Source organism: Carcharhinus amblyrhynchos, chromosome 4 (genome assembly GCF_965287045.1).
Source record: "Carcharhinus amblyrhynchos chromosome 4, sCarAmb.v2.hapA, whole genome shotgun sequence".
NCBI lineage: Eukaryota > Metazoa > Chordata > Chondrichthyes > Carcharhiniformes > Carcharhinidae > Carcharhinus > Carcharhinus amblyrhynchos.
Window position 1 is genome coordinate 124044313 of NC_137327.1, and position 20271 is coordinate 124064583.

General features: G+C 42.5%; 1 protein-coding gene across 2 annotated transcripts in view; it reads left to right on the forward strand.

The window, feature by feature from the left end:
* Nucleotides 1–19585, forward strand: part of aff2 (AF4/FMR2 family, member 2) — a 473840-nt gene extending 454255 nt beyond the window's left edge. For both annotated transcript variants that reach the window (XM_080187812.1, XM_080187813.1), the window contains exons 19-21: nt 596–645; nt 7599–7822; nt 10835–19585. In XM_080187812.1, coding sequence (XP_080043938.1) covers nt 596–645; nt 7599–7822; nt 10835–10956 — 396 coding nt within the window. In that variant the 3' untranslated portion in view covers nt 10957–19585. The remainder of the gene's footprint in view (nt 1–595; nt 646–7598; nt 7823–10834) is intronic.
* The last annotated feature ends 686 nt before the right edge of the window (nt 19586–20271 follow it).

The window sequence follows — 20271 nt, forward strand, 5'->3', positions numbered from 1 at the left end:
GAGCGGGAAGAGTCTCTCCACCTCTATCCTATCCATCCCATTCATCATCTTATACGTCTCAATGAGATCTCCCCTCATTCTTCTAAACTCTAACGAGTACAAGCCTAGTTTATTCAGCCTCTCCTCATAGCTCAATCCCCTCAACTCCGGTATCAGCCTAGTAAACCTCCTCTGCACTCCCTCCAGGGCCAAAATATCCTTGCGCATGGGGGAGCCTGAAAGCATGCCGAAAAGATGAATCTGAAACTCTCTCAGCTTCAAGTCCACCCAGCACGTAGAAAAAAAAAATGGTAAAATCATCCTGTGTGTATTTTCAAGAAGGAGTTAGATATAGCTCCTGGGGTGAAAGGGATCGAAGGATATCGGGGTGAAAGTGAGGTCAGGAGTTGGATGATTGAACATAATTATACTGAATAATGAAACAGGCTTGAAGGGCCAAATGGCCTCCTGCTCTTATCTTCTATGTTTCCATGTTTCTGTGACTTACCCCATCCCGTCTTATAACATAGAATCTGAAAGTGGATTTGTTTTACTTCTTACTGGAAAGCTAACAGGGTTTATTGTATTTTCATGCATGATTTTCTTTGTGTTGCAGAGTTCCTCAAAAGCCTCACAAGCTCCTTCTCCTTGGGGAACGAATGGAAAGTAAGTTTCCCCCAATGATTTTGATGGACCACATTTTGTTGGAGTGAAGCCTCTGACAGCAATGCCCTGTTACTGAGACTTGTCTTTCAGCTGTATCTCGCTTGGTCACACACTAGCCTCACACTCTGGGGCCAGCTCACAAACTCAATCTAATGCTGATGCTCCAGTACAGCACTGAGGGATTGTGGCACTGTCAGAGGTGCTGTCTTTTGGTTGTGACATTAGGCTGAGGCCACATTTGCCTTCTTGGGTGGATTTGAGGGGAGGCAATAACCCAGTGGTATTATCACTAGACTATTAATCCAAAATCTCTGCTAATGTTCCGGGGACTTGAATTCGAATCCTGCCACGACAGATGAATTCAATAACAAATATCTGGAATAAAGGATCAACTGATGATCTCGAAACCACTGTCGCTTGTCAGAAAAACACATCGGGTTCATTACTGCCCTTTAGGGATGGAAATCTGCTGTCCTTACCTGGTCTGGCCTACATGTGACTCCAGATCCACAGCAATGTGCTTGACTCACAAGTGCCCAGACCAACTAGAGATGGGCAATAAATGCTGGCCAGCCAGCAACACCATGTCCCATGAATGAATAAAAAATAAATTTAAGAGATCCCTGGCACTAACTTGGAGAAAAGCAGGGGAGTTATTCCTGGCAAACGCAAAATACTGCAGATGCTGGAATCTGAAATAAAAACAGAAAAATGGTGGAAAATCTCAGCAGATCTGACAGCATCTGTGGGGAGAGAGTAAAGCCAATGTTCCGAATCTAGGTGACCCTTCATCAGAGCTTGAAACGTTGGCTCTATTCTGCTGTCAGACCTGCTGAGATTTTCCGGCATTTTTCTGTTTTTGTTTGAGTTATTCCTGGTGGACTGACCAATATTTATCTCTCAATCCTCGTCATGAAAAACAGATTACCTGGTTATTATTATATTGCTGTCAGTGGGAGTTTGTTCAGCGCATATTGGCTGCCATGTTTCTCCATTATAACAGTAACTACATTTCAAAACATACTTCATCAGCTGTAAAGCACTTTGAGACATTTGGTAATTATGAAAAGTGTTATAGAAATGCAAGACTTTTTTTTCCTGGTGCGTGTCCAGTGATGAACATTTTTTTCCTCACCAGCCTGCTGGAATTGAGAGTTGGTGGTGGTTCGCGGACGGAAACCTCCCTCAGCAACCTTGGTGAACCATGGGACCAATAGTCTACCTCACTGACAAATGGGATTGAAATGATTCGAAAACACATCCATGAAGAATGAGAATAGATTGGAGGGAATGAAGTAAATGTCAAATCAGGTGCAGAGAGGGAAGGAAGGGTTGGATTAAGAAACAAAAAGTTAGAAAGTTACAATGAAAAAATTAAAATTTGACATTCATGAAATCTCTGAATGAAATTCACTACCCCACAGAATGAGACCTCACAAATATAATGTGGGCGACATGGTAGCACAGTGGTTAACGCTGCTACCTCACAGCGCTACGGAACTGGGTTCAATTCTCGGCTTGGGTCACTGTCTGTGTGGAGTTTGCACATTCTCCCCATGTCTGCTTGGGTTTCCTCTGGATGCTCCGGTTTCCTCTTACAGTCCAAAGATGTGCTAGTTAGGTGCATTTGCCATGATAAATTCTTCCTCAATGTACCCAAACAGGTGGCGGATGTGGCAGCAAGGGAATTTTCACAATAACTTCATTGCAGTGTTAATGTAAGACTTCCTGTGACGAATAAATAAACTTTTATTTTTGATGGCCCACTTTCTATTTTATTTATTAATTTTATTTATTTATTAGTGTCACAAATAGGCTAACGTAAATGCTGCGGCAAAGTTACTGTGAAAATTCCTGAGGCAGGAGAAGTTGATTTGTAATTTTTAACAGCTGTTAAAAAGGAATTCAAGATGTTAGTTGCATGAGGTTTTAGTTATTCTTCTACAGGATCCGCTAGTTAGATCAACATTTATTGTCCATTCCTAATTTTCCCTGAGAAAGTGGTGGTGAGCTGTCTTCTTGAACTGCTGCAGTCCATGTTGTGTAGTACATCCACAGTGCTAAAGAGATCAAGAATTTCAACCCAGTATTAGTGAAGAAATGGCAATATTGTTCCAGGACAGGATGATGAATGACTTGGAGGATAAGTTGCAGGTGGTGGTGTTTTCATGCACCTGCTGCCCTTGTCCTTCTGAGGTGTAGAGCTTGCAGGTTTGGAAGGTGCTGTTGAAGAATCCTTGTTGAGTTGCTGCAGTGTGTTTTGTGGCTGGGACACAGCAGCTACTGTGCGTGGGTAGCGGAGGGAGTGAATGTTGAAGGTGGTGAAAGGGGTGCTGATCAAGTGGGCTGCTTTGTCTTGGATGGTGTCAACCTTCTTGAGTTTTGTTGGAACCGTACCCATCCAGGCAAGTGGAGAGTGTTCCATCACACTCCTTATAGATGGTGGACAGGCACTGGGGAAGCAGGAGATGAGTCACTCACCACAAAATTGCCAGTTTCTGAACTGCTCTTGGAGCCACACTATTTATTTATTTGGCTGGTCCAGTTAACGTCCTGTGGTGTGTTGAATGGACAAAGAATGTTCCAATGCAGCAACCTCATGAAACTCACAGGGAGGTTAAGGGCATGAGGCAGTTTTTGCAAAGTTAACAGTGGAACAGTGGCAAATGTCCAGCAGCTTGTGGTGATTTGTATCACAGTGTATTTGGTATGATTTGATTTGATTTATTATTGTCACATGTATTGGGATACAATGGAAAGTTTGTTCCTCATGCACTACACAGACAAAGCATACCATTCATAGAGTACACTGTGGAGAAGAAAAGGAGAGAGTGCAGAATGTAGTGTTACAGTCATAGCTAGGGTGTAGAGAAAGATCAACTTAATACAAGGTAAGTCCATTCAAAAGTCTGATGAAGAAGCTGGGAAGAAGCTGTTCTTGAGTCGGTTGGTGCGTGACTTCAGATTTTTGTATCTTTTTCCCATTGGAAGGAGGTGGAAGAGAGAATGTCCAGGGTGTGTGGGGTTCTTAATTATACTGGCTGCTTTTCCGAGCCAACAGGAATGTAGACAGAGTCAATGATGGGAGGCTGGTTTGCGTTATCTCTTCTTCAGCGCAAATTGGTGGATGATTTGCGTATTAATGACAGCATACATCATCAGTTTGCAATTATTGTTTCCCGGTCTGCCACTGGTGAGGTCCCAGAGGATTGGAGGATAGCCAGTGCTGTCCCATTATTTAAGAAGGGTAACAAAAATAACCCTGGTAGTTATTGACCAGAGAGTTTGACATTAGTGATAGTGAATTTGGTGGAGAAGATTCTTAGAGATAGGATCTATATACATTTGGAACTGAATGGTCTTATTAGTGACAGACAGCATGGTTTTGTACAAGGGAGATCATGTCTCACTGATTCAAATGAATTTTTGATGAAATGACAAAAATGATTGATGAGGGAAGGGCTTTGGATGTTGTCTACATGGATTTCAGTAAAGCGTTTGACAACGTCCCTCTTGGCAGGCTGATGCAAAAGATTAAATCTCATGGGATCGGGGTGAACTAGCTAGATGGGTTTAGAACTGACTTGGCCATAGAAGACAAAAGGTAGCGATAGAAGGATGTTTTTCTGAATGGAGGGCTGTAGCTAGTGGTGTTCAGCAGAGATCAGTGATGAGACCTCGGCTATATATAATATATAAATGACTTGGAAGAAAATGTAGTCAGTCTGATTAGCAAGTTTGCGGATAATACTAAGATTAGTGGAGTTGCAGACAGTGACGAAGATTGTCAGAGAATACAGCAGGACATAGGCTGGAAAATTGGGCAGAGAAATGGCAGGTAGAGTTTGATCCTGACAAGTGTGAGGTGATGCATTTTGGTAGACCCAATTCAAGTGGGAGCTATAAAATAAATGGCAGAACCATCAGGAGCATAGACACACAGAGAGATCAGAGCTTGCAAGTCCACAGATCCTTAAAAGTGGCAACACAAATGGAAAAGGTGGTGAAGAAAGCATATGGCATGCTTGCCTTCATCGGATGGGGCATTAAGAATAAAAGATGGCAAATTATGTTACAGTTAAATAAAATGTTGATTAAGCCACATTTGGAATACAATGTCCAATTCTGGTCACTACACTACCAGAAGAATGTGGAGGCTTTGGACAGAGTACAGAAAAGGTTTACCATGATGTTGCCTGGCATGGAGGGTATTAGCTATGAGAAGAGATTGAATAATCTGGGATTGTGTTCCCTGGAAAGACGAACGCTGAGGGACGACCTGATAGAAGTTTATAAAATTATGAGGGGTATAGATAGGGTGAACATTGGAAGGTTTTTCCCAGAACAAAAATGACAATTGCAAGGGGTTCAAGGTAAGGGGGGAAAGGTTCAGTGGAGATGTGCGGAGGAAGATTTTTACAGAGGATGGTGGGGGCCTGGAATGTGTTGCCAAGTGAAGTGGTTGAGGCAGATATGTTAGCGACATTTAAGACTTATCTGGATAGACACATGAACAAACGGGGAATAGAAGGATACAAGCGGCTGGTTTTGGTAGGACAATGTGATCGGTGCAGGCTTGGATGGCCGAGGTTCCTGTGCTGTACCGTTCTTTGTTCTTTATATTACTGGAATCTCTGGTCCTATGAATCAAGCTGCCTTTCTCAGCTGCCTGCGGCTTTGAGTTCAATGGGAGCTGAGGCCATTGTTCTCGGGACATGGCCACATGTCCCAGGCCACTTCCACTCACAACTGTTTTTACACTTAACATGCAATCATTTCATTTTCCCCTCCTGTCCTGGGAATTTCTATAACCTTGCAGTAACAGGCTACCTCCGATAAAGGAGAATTGTCAACAGTTAATGTGATTTACTCACCTCCTGAGTTCCATCTTTCAATTTAATATCGACCTTTAGACTCCGAGTCACAATGTTTACATTTGCTGAAAGACTGGTGCATATTTTATTGATAGATGTTAGGATCTCCTTTGAAAGCAATCCGTGTCACGGTTGATCGGTAAATAGCCACCACTTTTACGAAGCTCGGTGATTGTAATGATGACTGAGAATTTAGCTGGATTTAATCTGGTCTAAATGTTTTTCAATACAACATTCATCCTAGGCCCCTGTCAGAGCCAATAAGAAGGGATGGAGTGTAATTATTATGAATGGAAATAACAGAATTCTGATTGATTCATAAAATAAAATCATACATCAGGATGTTAATCAAACTCCTCTGAGTTCTCCAAAGCTGCTTAATGTATTGATCACCAGAGCAACCCACTGACATAGTGAACAAAAGGACTGCCTACAGGTTCAGCACCATCTGCTTCCTCCTTCATGACTGTTTGTTTCCTAATTACATCAAGTTTACAAGGACGTAAGCAAGCTGGATTTGCATCAGTCGATCGACTTTCTCTCCATGGATTACCTCTCAATCTGTCTGCCATGTCCCCATTTCCACCCTCTGGCCAACCCTTGAGTTCATCCTAGGCCACATCACCACTGCTGCTGATGCTGAAGACTTGCTCAATTCGCTTGCAAATTTCTTATCAAGTGAATGGGGTGACACAGTGGTTAGCACTGCTGTCTCACGGCGCCAGGCACCCGGGTTCAATTCCCGGCTTGGGTCACTGTCTGCGTGGAGTTTGCACATTCTCCCCATGTCTGCATGGGTTTCCTCTGGGTGCTCTGATTTCCTCTCGAAGTCCAAAGATGTGTGAGGTTAGGTGGATTGCCCATGCTAAATTGCCCCTTGGTGTCATGGGGACTAGCTAGGGAAATGCATGGGGTTATGGGGATAGGGCCTGTGTGGGATTGTGATTGGTGCAGACTCAATGGTCTAAATGGCCTCCTTCTGCATTATAGGAATTCTATTTGTTTTGCCAGAGTTATTTGTGACCTGGCCACATTGAGGTCACTTTTTTGTCCTTCCGATGTCACCTAAAGAATAAAGAACTTGTATTTATGTAGCCACTTTCACAACCACAGGAGGTCCCAAAACATTTTGCAACCAATCAGTACTGTTTGAAGTGTCATCATACTATAGGAAATGTCACAGCCAATTTGCACATAGCAAGATCCCATAGTGCTAACAATCAGATTGTGTGTGTTAGTGATGTTGGTTGAGGGATAAATATTGACAAAGACACCAGAGATAACAGTTCGCCAGAGATAACCTTTTCAAAATAGCACCCTGAAACTTTTGACCTCGGCCTCAGAGCAGAAGGGGTCTCAGTTTAACATATTAAATCAAATGGTGAAGTAGTGGCATGGTGGTATTGTCACTGGACTAGTAATCCAGAGACTCAGGGTAATGCTCTGGGGATCTAGATTCAAATCCCACCATGGCAGATGGTGAAATTTGAATCCAATAAAAATCTGGAATTAAAAGTCAAGTGATGACCATGAAACCATTGTCAATTGGCATAAAAACCCATCCCTACCTGGTCTGGCCTACACTTGACCCCAGACCTAGAGCAATGTGGTTGATTCTTAACTGCTCTCTGAAATGGCCAAGCAAGCCATGAGGGATGTGCAATAAATGCTGTCCCAGCTAGCGATGCCCACATCCTATGAATGAACAAAAAAAAACCTGTCACCACAACAGCCCTTCCCAAACCTGAAAATTTCGCCACTTTGAAGGGCATGAATAGCAGAGGGACATTGCCACTGACTCCAAACTTCTCTCCATGCCACATGCCACCCTGACTTGCAACTGTGTTTACTGTCACCGTGTCAACATCCTGAAACTCCCTCCCTAACAGCACTGTGGGTGTGCCTACATTTCATGGACTGCAGCGGTTCAAAAAGGCGACTCGCCAGCACCTTCTCAAGGCCAATTTGGGATGCAAAGTGAACGCTAGCTTTGCCAGCCACCACCGCCACATCCCAAGGGAAGTAGAACCTACTTGGCAAACTCAGACTATGATACATTTTCCATTTCCCTTCTTGCAGAACCACAGGAACAGCCTCCCCACTGTCTCCCAGTCCGTCTCCTGTCAGCTCAGTTGGTTCCCACGGGAGTTACACGAGTACGACCGGCTCCTCACCGTCAGCAACCATCAGCATTCCGCAACGGATCCACCACATGGCTGCCAGCCACGTCAACATCACCAACAACATCCTCAGGAGTTACGAGCACTGGGACACGGCTGACAAGCTGGCCAGAGAGAATAGAGGTCAGGCTCCTTCATAGCTCTGTTATTGCTGAAGCAATGTATGTATTTCCTATTAATATGAATCATACTCAGTTGTGGGTACAGCCCCCAGTAAGAAATGTACTGATGCAGTAGCATCAGAATGATCGAGGGGATAATTTATGGTGATTAACTGAATAAAAATGAGGCCTTATTAGGGCCTTTGAGTCAAAATCTCTGGGTTCAAGTCCCACTCCGAGGCCTGATGACCAAGGAAGGTGCATTCATAATGTGGCCAAACAAGTTGGGGGGAATTTTCCCATTCCTGCCACGGGAATCATAGTGGGCAGAGGGTGGGCCATACAGAGGTCTTGGGCAGAATTTTCCGGTTTTGGGATGAACGCAGCCGGAAAATCCCGCCCATTGAGTATCAACCTGTCAATCCTTCCAGCACACAAGGGAGAAAGTTCCTGGTCAGCCAAGTGATGGAAAAGAAACTGGAGCCTCAACTATCCATAGCTCCAAGCTGCAACATCCATGTAAAAATATAAGTCACTGCAGCAACACAGACTTTCTACAGGGTCTGGGTGGCTCAGTTGGATGGATGGCTAGTGGGGATCAGACTGATTCCCAAAAACATGGAGTTCAATCCCTGTCTCAGCTGAGATTGATTGGGGTCCTTTCTCCTCGTCCTACCCATAGTGGAGGTCACGGCACTCTGGGTCAGAGCTGCCACCAGACAGAGAACTGAAAAAAAAATGTGTATTCCCAAGAATAGAGGAGATTGAGGAGTGATCCGGTTGAGGTATTTAAAATGGATCTGAGAGGATAGGTGTAGTGGAGCTACTCCTTCTACTGGGAGAGAGTCTAGAAGGAGACCCTGAGCAACAAAATCAAGTAGGACAGAGGAAAGAGATTTTTGGATGGTGTCAGATTTACAGGGAGTAGGATGTGAAAGAGCAGCCAGGAGTGCATTGGAATTGTCAAGTCTAAAGGGGACAAAGGCATAAGTGAAGGTCTCAGCAGGGGATGGGTTGAGACAGAGATAGAGTTAGGAAATGTTATGAAGGTAGAAAAAATCAGTTTTAGAATCGCTACACAACCATGAAATCCCTAAAGTGCAGAAGGAGGCCATTTCGCCCATCGAGTCGAGAGCAGCTGGGAGATTTGATTCAGAAGGGCAGCACGGTGGTACAGTGGTTAGCACTGCTGCCTCACAGTGCCAGGGGCCTGGGTTCAATTCCCAACTTGGATCACTATCAGTGTGGAGTTGCACATTCTCCCCGTGTCTGCATGGGTTTCCTCTGGGTGCTCCAGTTTCCTCCCACAGTCCAAAGATGTGCGGGTTAGGCTGATTGGCCGTGCTAAATTGACCCCAGTGTCAAGGGACTAGCTAGGATTTCTCATGTTGGGTTACAGAAATAGGGCCTGGGCAGGATTGTGGTCAGTACAGATTCGATGGGCTGAGTGGGGTCCTTCTGCACTGTAGGAATTCAATGATTCAGAGATGGTATGAATATATGGTGAGAAGCTCATCTCAGGATCAAATATAACACCAATACAACAGTTTTGTTCAACCTCACTCAGATTTAATTTTGATTTGGGCAACACAGTGGCACAGTGGTTAGCAAGGCTGCCTCACAGAGCTAGGGACCCAGGTTCAATTCCCGGCTTGAGTCTCTGTGTGGAGTTTGCACATTCTCCACGTGTCTGTGAGGGTTTGCTCCGCTTTATTCCCACGATCTGAAAGATGTGCTGGTTAGGTGCGTTGATCCAAACAGGCACCAGAGTGTGGCGACTAGGGGATTTTCACAGCAACTTCATTGCAGTATTAATGTAATCCTTTCTTGTGATACTAATAAATTAACTTTATTTTACTTGATTTGAAGATTGTTCTCATCTTTGCATTTTGAATCAAAAAAATTAAAACAAACTCAAATGTCTAATTCATATTTTTTTAAAATAGAAAACATTTTTGATTTGAAATTTGTTACATGGAATATTATACTGACACAGCCCTCTCTGTATTTCTTTGGAACAGTTTGGATGTCAGAGGTATAATCCTCTGTTTCAGTTGTGCTTCCCACAGGTCAGATGAATTTGTTTCAATGAATCACTCCAGTCCCAGCCCAGCAAGTGAAATAGGATTTAAATCTCATTTAAAAAAAATGAATTCCAACCAAATTATGCTTGAACATGTAAAGCACTTGAGCGGTTGTTTGTGATATTTAATTAAAAGTTTAAAGTTAAGAGGTTTTCTATCAAGGCATATTATAGATGAGTAATGTTGTTTGCACAGCAGTTAAGGCTCAATGATATCAACTCCTGCTCTGAGAATTAACATGAGATAATATCGATCAAATGTATTTCATTAAATGCAGATAATTGCAAATTAGCTGTAAAGTGCAACATCAAAGAGATTCACAAGGTGTAAACATGATCTGTCTTAGAAAAGAATTTTAAAATAAAGCAGCCTACCAGGTAATGAAGGGAAATGTAACAATAATAAAACACCATTACAATAATGGTGTTTAACCGCCTCACCTTTACTGATTTGATTTGATTTGATTTATTGTCGTCACATATGAATACGCAAAAAGTATTGTTTCTTGAGCCATACAGACAAAGCATACCATTCCTAGAATATATAGGGGAGGAGGCAAGGAGAGGGTGCAGAATGCAGTCACAGTTAGGATGTCGAGAAAGATCAGCTTCATATGAGCTAGGTCCGTTCAAAACTCTAATAGCAGCGGGGGAGATGTTCTTGAGTCAGTTGGTACGTGTCCTTTTGTATCTTTTCCCTGACAGAAGAAGGTGGAAGAGAGAATGTCCAGAGTGCATGGGGTTTTTGGTTATGCTGGCTACTTTGCTGAGGCAGCGGGAAGTGTGGATGGAGCTAATGAATGGGAGGCTGGTTTTTGTGATGGACTGGGCTTTGTTCACAACCCTTTGTAATTTCTTGGGGGCTTATAAGATTTCAGGGCATTTTGGATTGCAGTTTGCTCTAGTATGCGTGAGAGTGACATTTCATTGTTCACCTTTTCTTCATTGCAGATTTTTTCCATGAGCTGGACACACTGATGGGACCATTAACACAGCACAGCAACATGACTACCTTGGTTCGGTACACTCGACAGGCACTGCATTGGCTGAGGGTCGAATCTCATTTATTATAGTGACTGTGCTAAGCGCTCCTTTTTTGCATTTCCATCTCTACCTCTGCCAGGATCACGACTGGTGGAACCCCTGCCACTCCAAGGCTCCACATTGAGTCACCGCCGATGTGTCTCCTCCAGCTATCTTTCAGACTCGTGACAACGTTACGGAGCTGGCTGACGGTCTTCCCGTCAGAGGAGCCACGCCTAGCACTTCGAAAGAAAATAAAAAGCGCCAACATCACACGTTTTGTGCTTGTCTGTTTCCACTGTACTCCATCGAATTCTTCGATCTTTGGAACGACAGAGTCCTGAGGCGTTCCGCAGCCTTCTACACTGCCTAGGGGTCAAGACAAACGAGGGCCACGTTTGAGGTGGAAACAAAGAGTGCCTGAGAGACAAAGAAGAAATGCCTCGTGAGGGGAGTGAGTATGGTTGAGTTACTGCTGGACGACCCCGAAAAGCATTGCTCCCGAAGAGCTCCTCGTTGCGTTTGCTTGCACTTTGGGTAACCCAGACCATGTGAAGGACATGCTGCTTTGTGACAGTTCTGAAGGGGGTCAGACTGAGGCACAAGGTCAAAACTGCGAGTCTGACATGTAAACGGTGGAGTCATTTGACTCTGTATTTTGTACCTTCTTTTTGAAGTGAAGAGAAAAGCCGACACAGGTAGAAATGGAAAATTGTGCATTAAATTGAAGTGCTCTGTTTCTGTTTTCCATCGAGTGAAAACTCATCATCTTACATGTTGTATGGTATGCCTTAGAGATTTGTGATCACAAGCACTTTTTTTTGAGAATATTTATTAGGATGCAAGTCCTAACACCGAGATGGTGTGTGAAGGAAGAATTCCCTGGGCATAGCCTCAGCATTTATTAGGATGACTCCAAAAACTGAGGCCGTTTTTATCCTCCAAGGTGGGAATCCACCTTTCAAATTCACCTGGCGAAATCATCGGAAACATCCAACTATCTTTCATTTTCCATTCCAGGAGATCTTTTCCTTTTGTAGCCTCTCAATTCCTTTTTGTTTTGTTGAGCTAACGCGTGTCAACCCACCACCAAATTTGGAAAAAGAAAACTCACTCGCTGCAGATAAAATGACTTGCAAGTTGAAAATTTAAGGCAGGGACAGAAAGAAGGGAGAAGGTGCAAAGGTCAAAGGTTCTGAATGAAAGGCTTAAAAGAAAGGGCTTGGAATTGCATTATAGAAGTAACTCACCTTTAACATTCTCATCCGGAGTTCCTCAATGCTTTTTTTTAAGCGGGTGAAAGGACTGTTTTAGATATGTGGATTGGCGCCTTACCTTGATAATGGAGAAAGTTCAGAAAGAAGCATCAAATGCTCATCCACAGATGCCTCACAGTGTAGGGATCAAAGTTTTCTCCCAGCTGACTGTGCAGACCTGACAAGGATCTGTGATGCCAAGTTCCATCAAAGTCCTGGCTTAGAACAACTGAAATAAAGGGCAGAAGGAATCCTACTCACTTAACAAGAATCTCATCTGAGGTTGTTTTTTTGTAGCCAGCTGGAGGCGATTATAGCTCGAATCGTAACATGCGATATCAGTTCTTATGAATTAAGTGTCATTTAGTTGTCCTTAAAGCATTCCTTCGCCTGGATCTGGTAAAAGGTGCAATTATCATTCACGTCATGTCCATCACATGTCAATATTGGTCGAGCTACAAAAGAAAAATGCAACGCAGCGGAATCTTAAAGAAAAACGCACGCCAGATACTTTAATGATGCTCATATCTCACAAACGCAGACATCAGAAAGATCCAGTTACGCAAATCTGTCTGTGCCTTATTACCGTTTGAAAGCACAGCCAAGTTTAATAGGAGATAGCTAACTTATGGGGACAGAAGCAACACAACCTGCAGCCACAATCATTGGCAAGTCTCAAATCGTTGGTATTTTCCATTCCCTGGATATGACTGCTATTTTAAAAAGATGTAGTATTGAACCTGCATAGCTCCTTGCCTTTGCTGCTCATTACTCAATCATTTATTTCCAAACCATAAGCCTTTCTGACACAAGACATGCAGACCTAATTTATTTTTATGTATGTGAATATAGTGGAAGGAAACAAAACAATGTACTTATATGAGGTGATCCCAGTCTGGGTCAGCTAGATCGTGTGGTGTACAGTGAAAAGGCTTGACTCTCTCCTTCTGATGCAGAGATAGTGTGACTGTAGCAGCTATTCTCTTAACCTTTGAGGCAGAGATTTAAAGATCCAGTTTGATGAGATGGATATATGTTTTCTAACGGAAAATATCTGCAGGGCTGCAGGGAAAGAGCAAGGGAGTGGAACTTGCGGCTAGCTCTTTCAGAAAGCCAGCACAGGTACGATGGGCTGAAGAGAATCCTTTCTGTACCATCATTCTACAAAATAAACATTTCAGTGGACTGCCTCAGAAATGTTTCAACTGCAATACAATTGTGCTGGCCTCAGATTCATGCTCTATTAGAAAATGGGATTTGAATAGCTGGGGGGTTTGTCTTTGGTCAGCACAGAATCGATGGACTGAAGGGCCTTTTCCCGTGCTCTAGACATCTATGCTTATGCATTTTCTATCTGAAGAGGCCACAAATAGGTTTAGACAGGGGAAGACAAGCTGAGGGCTTAAGTTACTCAATCATATTAAGTGGGGGACAAATAATAGCTCTGGTTGCTCTGTTAGTATGGCCAACAGATAAGAAGGATAGGAACAGGCCATCAAGTCTACTGCCTTACCTGCCAGATAATGCACCCTCTCCATCTACTATATAACAAATTTCAGGGAAAACTCTTGGGAATTCTGCCTGATTCCTGAAGGCAATTTGGCAAGCTTTATGGAAAACCATAGTTACCCCATGATTTCTCATTATAAATACTCAACTGAACCCCCTGTGCTCCAGCCATTAATTAGCAAACTGTTAAGACTTTGTCTCAAGTTTTGCCCAGGCTCTGACAGAGAGCTCGCCGGAGGACATTCTAATTTCAGGCTATGTGAGTCTGGTCATCGAAAAGGGACATGACCGTCTAATAGGTCCAGCTGTAAGAGGCAGTTACTGGCCTTAGAACAGCTTCTTATTTGCACTCCAGTGTACAAAGGCTTGACCCATTGGGCAGGACACAATAATGTGGATGAAATAGGACATTCCATTGAGGAATGTATTATTTACAAGGGCAGACATTCAATATCCCTCTGTTTCCTTTCTGCAATTTTTTCAAAGGTCATCCCAAAAACTAATTCTAATGTATTCAAAAGTTACTTTTAAGTCTAATGAAGCAAAAACAATTAAGCAGCTTTATCATGTAATGAAGACAACATTGTAATATCATGAGGGAGCTATTTGAACCATTCCAAACTGATGTTATGGTGCTTTGAAATGTAACACATATGCCACTGACTGATTATGTGCTAACATAGGGAATAATAAGTGAATGAGAATTTTCAAAAGTAAATGGCTTCATTGGCATGTCTTGGAATCTAAGAGAGTGAAATTTCAATCTTTTCTCAATGTCACTCTCCCTTGCCTCTCCCCTGACTCATTGCCACTAATAGGCCTAGTTCTCATCAACACTGCCATCTGCTCCTCTGTTCTGGGTACCATTCCATCCACCCTTTTAGCCACCTTCTATTGCTCATTTTGAGGCCGCCTCTTGGAAACATGACATAGAATCCTACAGCACAGAAACAAGCTCAGATAGTCCATGCCAATCATGCTCCACAACACTCTTCCTCTAAACCTATCAACATTTCCTTCTATTCCATTCTCCATTATGTGTTTCTCTGTCTTCCCCTTAAATGCATCAATGCTATTCATTTCAACCACTTATGAGTTCCACATTCCCACCACTTTCTGAGTAAGGACATTTCATGAACATTACCTATGATCATGGGTCAGACTCCCACACATATGCTTTTCAAACTTGCTTTATTCACTCTATCACCATTTTGGTTTCAGAATCTTTGCTGTCTGGTTTGGTAACCTGTCTGATATCAAGGTGGAAATAAGCCAGACCCATCAGCAGCTCAACTTTGATGAGGCCAAGGACACCTAGTTCAGTTCCCAGCAGAAACCCTGCACTCTAGCTCTCAATGCCATATCCTCTCGCTGTTCAGGATGAATCTTGAGAGAAAATGCATAAGCTCAGCGGCGACAGCACAGAAGTGGCCCCCTTCATCTTCACCTCATCTCCAAAGTCACTGAAGCTTTCACACACGGTCTTTATCCCCTCAGACTAAACTTGACTAATTATAGAATCCCTGCAGTGCAGAGAGAGGCTCAATGTTCTGCTAATGTTCTCCTTGCTGAGGACCTAACACAAACTCCATGGCCGGAATTTTACTGCCTCGCTCACCCTGGAATCAGCTCAGGCAAGGCTCGCAGAATGGAATCCTCCATTGACCTCGAGGGCCTGTACTGTGCTGTACTGTTAAAAAAAAGGATTTTACAAGCCTTTCCCGAGCAAGGTCATAAAATCCCGCCCCAACTTGTCCAGAGCACATATCCTCCACATTCTATCCTGCAATCTTCAAAGGTTTCAAACATTTATCCCTTATCCACAATACCTCTCGTTGAATTCTAATTTTTCCCATAACTTCATGCACAGCTATTTCCTCCACCCGTACCCCCCGCCCCCCCATCTCCCCGTCACACTGAATGTCATTGTTTTCTCATCTCTCAAAGTCCCCAAACACATATTCTGCCACTGGCAACCTCTTTTTTCTGGTGTTGTTCCAATGTAGTTTGGTTTCTCCCTCCTATATTTGACAATATCTGGTAGGGCAATAACCTTCCCCCTGCACGCTCTCTGACCCCTTTAGTTTTTTTCATCCCAACCTGTTTCAAAAGCCTTCTTAAAACTTCACGCCTTAATAATGTTTTGATCATTCCCCTTATAATATCTCATCAAAACTGATGGAACATGGTCCAAAGCCTTAGGAACATTGCTGCTATGTAGAAACATAGATGATAGGAGCAGCAGGAGGCCATTTGGCCCTTCGAGCCTGCTACCCCATTCACTACGATCATGGCTAATCACCCAACTCAGTTGCCTAATCCTGCTTTCTCCCCATAACCTTTGATCCCATTCACTCCAAGTGCTAGATCTACCTGCCTCTTGAATATTGAATTTGCCCTATATAAGTGCCAGTCATGTTACATAATTAAAAGCTCAATATGAAATCACTTCCATTGCAATCACTGTACATGCAAAAAAGTACAAATTCTAATTATGCATGTACAATACTCACGAGTTTAAAATTACGTAAGAATTTCTTTGCCACTATTGCGATGCAGAATAAACTCCCAATCCAAGGCCTGGGTACACCAAAACACACAGAGACATCATTGTTATCTGTTCATCACCAACAATTGCAGTTAAGGAGTTATTCATATCAGAATCATCAGACTAAACATCATTTATATATTACCTTTACTCTGAAAGATCATCGTAAGGTACTTCAAGGATGGAATCAAAAGAAAAATTGATACTGAGTCCAAGAAGGAAACATCAATAGGGGCAAACAAAAGTTCAGTCAAGACTTTAAAAGATGCTTAAGGGGTGAGAAGTAGTGGTGTTTGGAGTTTTAAAGAGGTAATTGCAGAGTTTGTGGTTTGGCCAACTGAAGACCTGACTGCCAGCGATGCAGTGTTTAGCATTGGGACATAAACAGAAACATAAAAACTAGAGGCAGGAATAGGCTATTTGACCCTTTGCGCCTGCTCCGCCATTCGGTATGATCATTGCTGATCATCAAATTCAATATTCTGATCCCCACCTTCCCCCCATATCCTTTGATCCTTGTAGCCCCAAATGCTGGAAAATGCCAGCAGGTCTGACGGCCTCTGTGGGAGAGAATAGAGCCAACATTCCGGGTCAGGATGATCCTTCATCAGAGTTGCTGAGATTTTCCAGCCTTGACTGTTTTTATTTCAGATTCCAGCATCTGCAACATTTTGCTCTTGATTGAATTTGGAGGTGCATGAGAGGTCAGAACTGGAGGCATATTAGGTGGAGAAGGTTGGAGAGATAAGGACAGGGAGAGGCCACAGAGAGATGCCTGAGGTTGAGTTATGGGTGGACTCAGAGTCAAGGGAGGTCAGCAAGTACCAATGACTGGTGCATGGGTTTTATCTTTAGAATTCTTTCTTGGTATTCGGGTGACAAGCAATACAAAAACCCTAGTTTCTCTTGTTCAGGCTTCAAGACAATGGTGTTCCAGCTTCAAAGCAATTAAGGGCATTTTTAAATGTATTCAAAATTGCAACAGCTGTCAGTATGTGGATATGGCTGGTCAGTGGTCAGATTAAAAACTGTAGGTGATGTGTTGTATTGTGAAAGTGGCCACAGTGGCCCTGGTTTGTGCCGATGAATTTAGATCTAATACAAGATCACCACTTTCTTAAGATTAAGTGCTAATTGCATTCCAAAACAGAAGTAAGTGTCTCAAACATAGTTCAAAACAAATCTTAGAAATGAAACTTTAAAATCAGAGGGAGTATTATATATCCTAAAAATAGTGTCTTATACTTCCAAAGGATCAAAGATTGGGTAATGAAAATTCCAAGCTTGACTGTAAGGAATTCCTTCAGAAGCTCCAGGTGCTTAATATTATGTTTAAACTGCAACCATTTACTGTTGCAGAATTGCACATTAAACAGTAAATGCAGAAAGTTTTTTTGATAGGAGAAAGAATATAGTACAGGGTATTTATATTTTGCCTAACAATGATATAAATTGGAAACTTGAAGTAAGTAAGGGAAACACCTTTCAATGAGTGCGTTCTATTTTTAAAAATGCAATCCAAATTTCAACATTACTTATGATGCAGTGTGAAAAATCTTGTCCATTAACTGGATAAGCTAGTTGCAAATGGCTGTGGGGAGAATTTATATACAATAGACCAGGAGCCAACTGTATGACAAAAGGAAAACTTTCATTTATATAGCGCCTTTCATGACTTCAGGACAGCACAAAGTGCTTTGCAGCCAATGAAGCACTTTTGAAATACCGTCACTATTGTAATGTAGAAAAGCAAGGCCAGTCAACTTGTCCTTTGTGAATGCTCCACAAGCGTCAATGTGACAATGACCAGATAATTTGTTTTTATGATGCATGATTGAAGGGTAAATGTTGGCCAGGACACCTCACTCCTGTTCGAAATATCGCCACGGAATCACTTACGTCCCACCTGGGAGGGCAGACTGGCCTCAGTTTAGGGTCTCACCCAAGGTGCTGGAACATTCCTCTTGCTGTGAGTTTCGCACGAGCACTTCGCACATAGGCCGTCCGCTGTTGGCATCTGCAAGAGCGAGAGTCACGGGGTCACCTCTTTGTAAACAAAAACAGGAACGCTTTCCAAAAGCTGGTTTATAAAATCATGTTTAATTGGGCGAAGGAGTTTCGAGACCAAGTGTGCAAGTTCTTCAGAGGTTTGTTGCCAGCATAGACTCTGTGTCACCGTCAAGGACGGAGGCCATCTTTAATAATATCATCTTGTAAGTAATGAAATGTAGCAAAACAAGGCTCACATCTTAAAATATTTTCATTCATTGTGATGTTTAGGTACATTGAAGCATTAGTGTTTCTTACATTTTTAAACCAGACCGAAGACATTTTATATAATAAAACTACAAGTTGGAAATTTTATTTATTAGTGAAATCAAATGCTGTGTTGAATCAGCAGATAATTTCTGACATTAAACCATGTCGGCTAGGTTTTGATTAGTTTTGGAAAAGTGTGTCAATTATCAAGCCTTTTAGTCTTACCGTTGTTAAATTATTCCTTTTCTGCATTGGGCTAGTCTCATCAAGTATCTCCACTCCAGTCATTGTAAATAACACCTTCCCTTTTCAAGCCTTTTTTTTTCAATTTTCCTCATCCAAACTTCATTCTGAAAAAGGAATCAGCGCACCTCCTGATTTGTTACTGCCAAATGTTGATAAATGCACTGCCTACTCAAAAGAGACTTTCTCAAGGACATCCCGGCGAGCCCAGTTCTCTCTGTCTCGCTTTGTCACGTTGCCCCCATTGTTCAAGCCTACGTCTTTCCACATCCGACGAGTTGCCTGTTGGTTCGCTTCAGCACTTGCGACTTGCCAAAGGCTGGAGCAGAGCCGTTCCATTTGTTTTTCTGCCGTGCTGCCACCGGGCAAAGGGTGGGGAAGGGGCGCACTCACCCAATGTAAAGGTTAAGGAAACAAAAGACACTCACTAACATATTTCAATCCAAATGTCACAAAGTTGACTTTGTTCGACAGGCATGCTATTGTCTATCCTTGTACAAATGTTTTTTTTTGGTAAGTTATGAATTTTTTTGTACAGAGAGTTAAAATGTAATTATGTTAAGCTATTGATTCATCTCTGTATAGCTGTGAGAGGTTGACTTCTTTGGCTTAAATATGAAATATAATCTGCCTGTTTCGCTTTGTATTTCAGCTGCGTTGCACAGTTAATGCATTTTTGTTACTAGTATTGTTCATTTGGAAACATTAATACTAAATGTACAAACATTAATCTGTTATTGGTATTTTTTGTTCTTTTTAAATGTAATGTCTCGGTATAAATAATAATTGTATGAACTGGTATGATTGCTTCTCTCAAAGAGGGCTTAATTATAGACCAGTGCGTTGAATAATAAAGAACTACAATAAAACTGTTTTTTCTTAAAAATGCCTGTCAATGTTTTCCATACAGATTTATCTGTAACTACTTACAAGTCATGTGTATCCGAGGTATTGACTTGTTTTAAGTAATGAATAAGTCGTGGTTCGAGGATGGCATCTCGAGGGTGAGAGGTTGCTCCAGGGATTCCTCACAAGGGTGCTCTGGCTTTTCCCAGAGTTAACTACTATCTTTGCCCTGAGCTTATTTATTAGTGTCACAAGTATGCTTACATTAACACTGCATTACATTACATTAACACTGCTTACATTAACACTGCAATTAAGTTATTGTGAAAATCCTCTGGTCGTCACACTCCAGTGCCTGTCCAGGTACACTGAGAGAGAATTTAGCATGGCCAATGCACCTTACCTGCACATCTTTCAGACTGTGGGAGGAAACCGGAGGACCTGGAAGCCGTTAGAATGTAACCAGTGGCAACTTTGTATTGGATGTAGTGTGACCAATGGGAACAAGATGTAAGGATCAGCGGGGTTGGTGGGTAATGGGGATATGTAACTTGCTCTTCTAGAGAGTTAGAATGGAAATGATAGACTGAATGACCTCTTTCTGTGCTGTAACCATTCTGTGATTATAATTGGGACAAAGAAAGTTGCATTTATATCGCGCTAATCATGACCACCAGACATCTCAAATGCTTCACACCCAATGA